Raw genomic sequence first — 9,284 nt, forward strand, 5'->3', positions numbered from 1 at the left:
TCAATGGCCAAGATCCAGAGACTATATAAAACAAAGCTCCCGGAAGTGCATGGCTGCTTTGCAACCACACGACCTCTTATAGTCTAGCCCACTGATGTGCCTAAATGCTAGTTAGAAAAACACTGGTTGATCACATCAAGGCAGCCCATGGTTCTCATAGTAAATATGAAAAGGTACTAAATAGGCAAAAGCAAAATAAATGGATATTGTCACTTGAATGCCCTCCCTCCCCCTCCCTCCCTCCCTCCCTCCTCCCTCCCTTCCTCCCGTACTGGCAGTTCAATGCTAAGATGTGGTGCTGCTCATGCCTTTGGTGCCAGGAATTACCTGTGTCACACCAGCAGTGTTTAGGAGTCTCCAGGATTCACTCGGGCATGCTGGGGACCTGCAGTGACAGGGATAAAACTAGGGCCTTTACTGCCTGTCCTATCTACTTAGCCCAGTGTTTTTCATTTAATGTAAGTGATGCCTGAGTTTTAAGACTCCAATATAATTTTTTTTATAATGCCATTACAACTTTAACAGAGATCAACGTCATGTCTCAAAATAAAACAGAGATCTAGGGATTTCACTGATAATGAGTACACCATTTTCCCCCCCTCCCATAAATGAGAGGATCAGATGAATATGCTTATGTCAAGTCTCTTTTTAAAGAAAACCCCTCTGGAGGTTGACTTCTCTTCCCATCAGACATATAGCCCTTCTAATCACAAATACACTGCTTTATATTCAAAATGGCACACAAGATTGCAGGCATTACCTGGAGCATAAGCCTGTCCCAGGTTTTGGTGACACCGTTGTTTTTCCATTGGTCATCGTTGTTTGGGGGAGTGTTATTTTGGTACCTCTCTAGCATCTGCTTCAGGAAGAGGTTGGGTGTGAACTATGGTAGGAAGAGGCAACACAAGATGGAGAGTTAATGGGGTTGGAGAGATAGTACAGTGAGTAGAGGGTTTGCCTTGCATGTGGCCAACCCAGGTTCAATCCCCGGCATCTCGTATAGTCCCTTGCTCATCACCAGGAGTGGTTCCTGAGTGCAGAGCCCTGATCATTACTCAGTGTTCCCACCCTCTTGGCCCCACACCCCCACCCCTGTCTCAAAAAAAAAAAAAAAGATGGAGCGTTAACACACAAATCCCTAAGGAGGCAAAGTGATTTTCTTGGTCTGTTGGGAGCACTGAGTGTCATTGTCTCCTGGAGTACAAATGTACTTGCTCAGAGGCTCCAATAAAGGGATGAGTGGTAGTGCTCTATGTTGTTGAAGACTCTGTAGATGGAGAAGACCCTCATTAGAAATTTGCAGTTGGCCAAAAGTGGGCTACACCCAGCAGTGCTCAGAGGCTGTTTCCTGCTCTGTGCTTAGGAATGATTCCTGATTTCTGCTGGTGCTCAAAGGATTAGATGTGGTGCCAGGGGATTCAACCAGAATCCATCAAAGTAGTTGCCTTCAAGGCAAGTGCCTTACCTCCTATACTATTTCTCTGACTCAAGACCTTGATTTATTTTATTTTTTTTTTTTTGCTTTTAGGCCACACCCAGTGGTGCTCAGGGCTTACTGTTGTGCTCTACACTCTGGAACCATTCCTGGCAGGTTGATATGGGGGTTCAAACCTAGGTCAGCCACATGCAAGGAAAGGCCCCTGCCTCAAGCCCTAAGACCTTTAATTAATTAATTAATTAAGTAATTAATTGCTTTTTGGGTCACATCTGGCAATGCACAGGGGTTACTCCTGGCTCTGCACTCAGAAATCACCCCTGGCTGTGCTCAGAGGACCATATGGGATGTTGGGAATCGAGCCCGGGTCAGCCGTGTGCAAGGCAAACACCCTACCCATTGTTTTATTGCTCCAGCCCCAAGAAAGCTTTAATTTAAAAGAAATTCCAGTGAGGGGTTGGCAGAAGGCTCATTGGCCTTTCGAGCATCAGGTGTGAGTTTGACCCTTCTGCTGTGTGCTCTGAGTAAAGTCCAAGCAGCTCTGCTCCTTGTGATCCCAGGTACCACAAACAATCTCTGGCCACACTACAATCAGGGGTGTGTAAGTACCATAACCAAAGGATATAGCCCTGCTCCCCAAGAGCACTTCGATAAAAAAGAATGTGAACCCTTCACCTTCATCATGAACACCATGTCCAAGTGCAGGGCACCAAAGCCTGGTGTGCAATCTCCAATGAGCACCATAACCTCACAACCTGAGCCTCACAGCCAAGTGTGTATGTGTGACCCCAAACCATCATAAGAGGGACAGGAAGGGGGCCAATTGAAAGGAGTCCTAGTGAGACCCAAGCTTGGAAATAACACAGCCTGGATTCAGAATTCTGCTCTTTTATTTGGTTGGTTTGGGGACATACCTGGCTGTACTTAGGATTTACTCCTGGCTCTGTGCTCAGGGATCACTCCTGGCAGGGTCAAGGGACCTACGGAGTTTGGGGGAATGAACACAGGTCAGCTTTATGCAAGGCCTGCTGTAATATTTCTTGGGCCCCCAGAATTCTCCTCTTTACTCTTACCAAGCTGTGTAACTATGGACAAGCAACTTTGCTTTTTTTTTTTTTTAAGTTTCCTTTTATCACCTACAAAACAGCAATATGATGAGGACATTTTCATAGAGGTATTGGGAAAGGTAAGTAAACCTCTCCTGAGGTGCTTCATGTGCATTTTAGAGAACCTGGTGTAGAGTAAAGGCTACCTGAAAGCATGATGTCATGAGGATGAGGTGACTGTCCCCACAGTGTACTGTGCTCTTTGAGTTTATACTCACAAAGTCTCGCTGTGTTGCTGCTGTGATACAAGATGCCACTTCGAAGCCATATACGATAAACATCAGAATAAAGTACTGGTGTAAAAAAAAAAACAGGAGAAAGGTAAGAGATCTTCTAAGATACAACCAGAAGAGAGCCACCCCCACACCCCACTGGCCACTGCCATGGAAGCTAATCTACTGGCCTGTTCCAGAGACTCAGAAATAAATATTGAAAAAGCTCAACTAGCCGCAAAAATTTCTCCATACCTGAATAGTCAGTTTTAGCTGAGACCTCCGGGGTGAGTTTGGGAGGGGCACAGAGCAAGTTCCCGCACCCCCCCCCCCCCAAAGCCCCAGAAGTCATGCTCACAGCCAACAGCTGCCAGACTGCCCAGTTAAATATTCTGGATTTTCTGAAGAGACATCTCCAAATTCTACAAGTATAGTAACATCTAGGTAGGGGATCACCAGATTGGATGGGAATATAACAATCTCAACTAACAAAAACATTCACACAGAAGACTTAACTTGCAACAAGAGCTTAGTAAACCCTCAGACAAGAATTTAATGTTCCCATGGTGAGATACAACAATTTTCACAATTTTTCTTTAACTGAAGCAGGAAAAGAAGAGAAATATAAGGTGCTTCTGAAGTAACGAAATATGACAGCAAAGGTTTTAGAGTGAATAAGAAACCTGCATTCTAGATTTGTTATTAGTAGTAAATGCCACTTTAGACATGTAAAAAAAACCCTACAAGAAATAACCATTAATTATTACATTTTAAAAAGCACATTCATCTAAGTACAATCATCCCATCATTATGCAAATTCAACAAGCCCTCAGGTATCAGCTGCTTGGACAAGGCTTGGTACAAGGGGCTAATCAGCTCTAGTTTCTCCTTTCCTCCAGAGAATAAGCAACCTCTGAAAACAGATTTTTCAGCCCAGTATTTGGAATTTCTGTTTTAAATGGGAAAAATCAATACAAAAACATGAATGTGTCTGAATGCTCGTCAAGAGACTTGGTATGTTAGAAAGTATGTAGATCCTCATAAATATACCCTCTCTTTGGAGAAATTTTCCTTATGCTTCACAAAAAAATGTAGCATTGCAGAGGTCAGGAAAAAAATGAACAAGATCATGTTTAATAAATGTTATCCAAACCAAGTGTCCAGTCTATGAGGGTGGACCCAAGCCTGTAACTATGCATCTTTCACTGTTTTTCTGTGTGTGTATGTGTGTGTGTGTATGTGTGTGTATATGTGTGTGTATATGTGTGTATGTGTATGTGTGTATGTGTATGTGTGTGGGGGTGCCACCCCTTCACCACACTACCCCCATTTATGGCCTCAAACTGTTTGAACAACAGGCAGCCGTGGGGTCTGCGTGTGGACCCTGGGAGTTCTGTCTGCTTTTCTCAGCCTTGGGCCCTTGGCCTTGTGGAGATGGGGATCTGTGTTCCGTGTTGGGGGGCTCAGGGAAGCTACCGCCCTGGCAGGGGAGGCTTTCTGAAAGAGCAGCACCGTTCCTCTGCTGCCAGAACAAAGGCTAGGACTGGACAGCTAGCCACGGTGGGCTGGGGTGGGGGCCTTCAGCTGTCTCCTAAAGCATCTCTGTACTCACTGCTGCTGTGCTCTCTGCAGAAGCTTGTTTTGCCGCTCCACTTCAGAGAATCCCGTTCGGGGCTGGAGATTGATTGGAAGGGGCGAAGTATGCCCCTTGTATGTTTCATCTGTGACATTACACGCAGCCCTGAGACTGCTGCCCACCCCCTCTCCACCTCCACCTCAGCCCCCAGTACAGGCAGTCTGACTGAGCACAGAATGATCAGACCCGCACTGCTGGGCGTCTGGAGGGGAGTGGGCCCAGGGCTAGCTAGGATCTGTAAGTAAAGAGAGAAAGACCGGCAGAGAAGAGGCAGAACAGAGGGACAGAGAGACGCTCATCAGAGGCACTCTGAAAAGGAGGGCTTGGGCGTGTCTGTTTAGGCCCTTGGAGAGCATGTGCTCTTTTTTGCAGAGAATGATGAAGATTGCTTTCAGTGGAATTCACTTGGCTGTGACACAGGTATACACACACACACACACACACACACACACACGCACACACACGCACACACACACACACACGTGTTTGCGCAGCTCAGAGCAAGACTGAGACATGGTGAATTTTGTCTCTAGGGAGCAGCTCCTCTGTTCCCTTCCCCTTTCATTCCTTTCCCCACCCTCCCAAGACGGGTACTTTGCCCTGTAAGTGACTCAAAGAAGGCAGAAAATGTCAATGTGCTGCATTCCGTGGGGACGGGGATGGGGCCAGTGTTAACTCAGCTGACAGGTAAACCTACAAGCACCCTGAGTGGCTGGACTTGTTCTAGAAAGGTGGAACTCACGTCCTGTGGCATTTGGGCAGGGGTGGGGAAGGAGGGTGGGATTCCAGCTCCCTGTGAGAGACTGATGTCCTGAGCTGGGGCACGGCGGGTGTTCTTAGCTCTGATGGCTGCACGTTGCTGCCCGCTGCAAAGTCACCGCCTTGCCATCTCTACCTTGCTGTCTGCATCTGCACCTCAGACCTAGAACTTCCACAGACAGGTAGAAGTTGCAGCTGGACTTCCCAGTGGTCTTGTCTTTATGTTTTTTTTTTCTTTTTGGGTCACACCTGGTGATGCACCGGGGTTACTCCTGGCTTTGCACTCAGGAATCACTCCTGGTGGTGTCCAGGGGACCATATGGGATGCTGGAATTCGAACCCAGGTTGGCTGTGTGCAAGGCAAATGCCCCACCTGCTGTGCTATCGCTCCAGCCTTGTTTTTTAAAAAATGTTTTCTACATCCCAGAAAAGCAGAGAGACGCAATAATACATAGGAGGTGCAAGCTGCCATAAACTCATCAGCCACGAGCTCAAAAATGTCTGACTGCACTCATGCTCTTCCTTGAAAATTCAACTCAATATGTCGTTTCCTACTATGTCAATGCTTGGTTAATATTCAAATAATGTTTTAAATGAGTTGTCAATGATCTAGTCCTCCCTTGGTCTTTCCTTTGTCTTGCGTAACTCTGGGTTGGACTTGTTGGGTGCATTCAGACACAGCAGCAAGCCCAGATTTGGACAGTAAATCATAATCATCCCCAGCTGTCTCTTCTTTGGGTTCTTTGTCCAGAAATCTTCTGTACTATCAATTGTGGAGAGCATCCCTGCCCTCCAGGGGGATAACCTTCACTGTGGGGAGAGACTTGCTCTTCTTTCCTCCTTCTGCTTCTTACCTCACTCTGCTCACACCTACCACTCTGTCAGAGCCTTGAGCTGGTGGAAGGAGACACAATCTAACAGAATTGACCGGGAGATAAGTGTAGCGCGTGCTAAGGGCTCACCGCTAGAAGAATTTTCCTGCTGGACCTCATGATGCCGACGATTCCCAGCACTGCTAGGCAGAAGAGGCAGATGCCCACAAACATGCCTATCCAGGCTGCCCCATAGATGTCATCATTGTCAGTGGCTTCCAGGAGCGGGTAGAGGCTGTGCTGGTCCGATACAAAGAAGATGCACTCAGCGGTGAGGGCAATACCGCACATCTGGGAGTAGAAGAAGCTCTGTCAGGTCAGGAGAGCAGAAGGGGGAAAGGCTGGGGGGAGATGTGGGGTGGTGAAGAGAGCAAGTTGTCCCTGGTTTGGGCTCTGGACAAATGACTCAAACTCCTCATTGTCTGAACATAGACAGCTCTGTCCATCCCACAGGCCAGTTAAGTGCTTTCTTCCTCAGATCACTTTGTCTTGTGCCATTTAGGAAAGGACCCAGACAATTTTAGGACCTAGATCCTTTCTAGGTCCTTTGGTATGAACACTCATGCAACAGCTTCTTGTGGGCTGATCACCCTCACCTTCCACCACCCCAATGACCATATTTCTGGACTGTAACCTTTCAGCTAATCCTGGTTGTATTTATCCATACTCAAGAGTCAGGGGGTGTTAGAGTGGCAGGAAAGTTGAGGGTTCTCTTTCCCATATGCATTTTACACATGAGGAACCAGGGCCCTGACAGGCAGTGGCTTGTCCAGAATGAAACAAGCAGAATGACTCCTTCACACCCTCTCTTCTCCTTGGGTCCACTCACATGCTGGTCTCTGTAGGCTAAGAACAAGGCTCACATCTGTTCCCAACAGTAGGAGCAGCAGAGCCCCAGGGAAATCAAACCCTGGGGAAAAAATAAGAAAACATTGTGTGTGTGTGTGTGGTAGGAGTTTAAACACTGACGATGCTTGAAAATCACCTTTACAGGACTGGAGCCATAGCACAGCAGGTAGGGCATTTTCACGTGGCCAGTCTGGGTTCGATTCCCAGCATCCCATATGGTCCTCTGAGCACCGTCAGGAGTAATTCCTGAGTGCAGAGCCAGGAATAACCCCTGAGCATCACCGGGTGTGACCCAAAAAGCACACACACAAAAGAAAATCACCTTTACATACATGATCTTTAATGCTGGAGAGAAAATACCTATTTAAGTTATGATCTTTTGATGTATTTCATCACAATATATTATTAGAAATAAAATTCCAACTAATATACTTTTCTAACACATTTGAAAAAATGAGATGTAGTAGTTTTTCTTTAAATACTCACTTTCAAATGATTTAAAATTATGATTACAGGAAGAATAGAATTTCTTGGAAAATACTCCTGAGGGCTTGAGTGGAGTGATGTGGGTGGGGTGCAGGCCTGCGTGTGACTGCCCCAGGTTTGATTATGATAGAAAAAAAAGAAAAAAGAAAAGTGTTCATTGTACTAGAGGGATAGTATAGTGCAGCAGGTAAGGTACTTTGGGTTTTCTGTATAGAAATGCAGTCGATCCAGGTGTCATCCTGAGCAGCACTTATTTTCCTTCAAGCTCTGTCGGGAGTGACCCCTGAGCACAGAGCCAGGAGTAAGTCCAAGCACAGCTGGTGAGCAACCCCACTTCAACTCCTCCTCACTCCCCCCAACCACAGAAAAAGAAGACAACTCATTACTCACACCAACGATCACATTTCCAAATATCAGCAGGCCCTGGAAGCAATGGACAGCGGCATCGTCTTTAGCCATCTTCAGAGTGTCCGATAAGCTGAAGACACAATTGAGAACATTGCTACTTGACAGGAGCAGGCGGTGTGTTCTGCTCCAAGCTGTCTCCTGTGACTAACATGCTGTCATGTACTGCTTTCTTATATGAGAAAGCATCCAAAACAAGTGTTTTCAACTACTAAGCAGTGGAGAAAATTTGATTACTAAGGTTGATCACTGTAATTTTATAAGGAAGCAAAAGAAACTAATGCCTGCAAGAGTCTGATTAGTAACTTTCAAGAGTTGCTCAAGTACATGAAGTACAGATTAGCATACTGATGGATGATGAGCTGAGGCCCTGTGGGTCAAGCAGGCTCATGAGAGGTGGTGATCAGTGGGCAGGGCAAGGTGACTTGTGGTCATGGCAAGGGAAACATAAAGGGAAACACTATGGGCAGAGCTGACAGTTGGCTTCCATTTAGAAGTTAGACAATAGTTAAAATAGTTAAAAGCCTCTCAGCCACACACACACACACACACACACACACACACACACACACAAAAAGAATTCTATAAGCCAATTGGGTAGAAAAGAGTAAAGGTGAGGAGGCTCCATTTAGCAGATGGGAAAACTCAAGCTTAAACTGGTCAACTTACTTCCTGGAGTGACACAACCACACAACAACCAGGAACAGGGTTGGAAACATGGGTCTGTGGGGCCCTTCAGCTCACTCTGCTGCCCAGAGTGAGCGGCTCCCTTCCTGAGGGCTTTCTCTACGGCGCATGAGACTGAGTGTTTGTGTGAATCAATCTGAATTCAGATATCTTGAGAAAGACCATTAATTAATCATTTTGTATGCTTTTTTTGGGGGGAGGGGCGTGGGGGGGTTGCGGGGGACACCTGGTGGTGCTCAGGGCCTATTCTTGGCTCTACACTCACATCACTCCTGATGGTGCCTGGAGACCATTTGAGGTTCCAGAGATTGAACCTACGTTGGCTCTGTGAAAGGCAAGTGCCGTCCCCTCTGCGCTATTTCTCATATGCATTTGTGCTCTAAATCAACATGTATTAAAGTATATGACTTGCATCCTGAGAAGATCCAAGTTATCCAGGGAAGGTTGTTACCTTCTAGGATTGTAGGTTCTAGGCAGGGAGCTGAGTATGTTCCCAAATTTTAATAATATGCCTAGTGAGGCTCTCTGTCTTGCATCTCGAAGATGCAGTCTTATGAATTTAGATGGTTTATAAGTAAATAAGAGGAGGATGGTAGGGGAGGAAGGTAGGACAGGCCAAATTACAGGGAGAGGTAAAGAGAAATTAAAAATGAAGGAGCAGAGGTCTAGTGTACAGTGCCTTTGAGACAGCAAACTCAGCCAGGTTTGGTTCAGGTGCTGATTTGCATGGGGGCACTTAAGGGGAAGAAAACCTCTTTGCCTCAGACTTCACTATGCTTTAACTTCATTGTACGCTCTAATGTATTAGCAATGTTCCAAGCAATCTTTAACATGGCT

The 9,284-nt window shown here is 46.2% G+C and overlaps 1 protein-coding gene across 1 annotated transcript in view; it reads right to left on the reverse strand.

The window, feature by feature from the left end:
- Positions 1-7,814, reverse strand: part of UPK1B (uroplakin 1B) — a 22,182-nt gene extending 14,368 nt beyond the window's left edge. Inside the window, exons 1-4 of the mRNA XM_004606704.2 lie at positions 7,746-7,814; positions 6,111-6,311; positions 2,760-2,834; positions 761-883 (exon numbers count right to left, since the gene is read on the reverse strand). Coding sequence (XP_004606761.1) covers positions 761-883; positions 2,760-2,834; positions 6,111-6,311; positions 7,746-7,814 — 468 coding nt within the window. The remainder of the gene's footprint in view (positions 1-760; positions 884-2,759; positions 2,835-6,110; positions 6,312-7,745) is intronic.
- Between the last annotated feature and the right edge of the window lie 1,470 nt (positions 7,815-9,284).

The sequence above is a fragment of the Sorex araneus genome, chromosome 2 (genome assembly GCF_027595985.1).
Source record: "Sorex araneus isolate mSorAra2 chromosome 2, mSorAra2.pri, whole genome shotgun sequence".
NCBI lineage: Eukaryota > Metazoa > Chordata > Mammalia > Eulipotyphla > Soricidae > Sorex > Sorex araneus.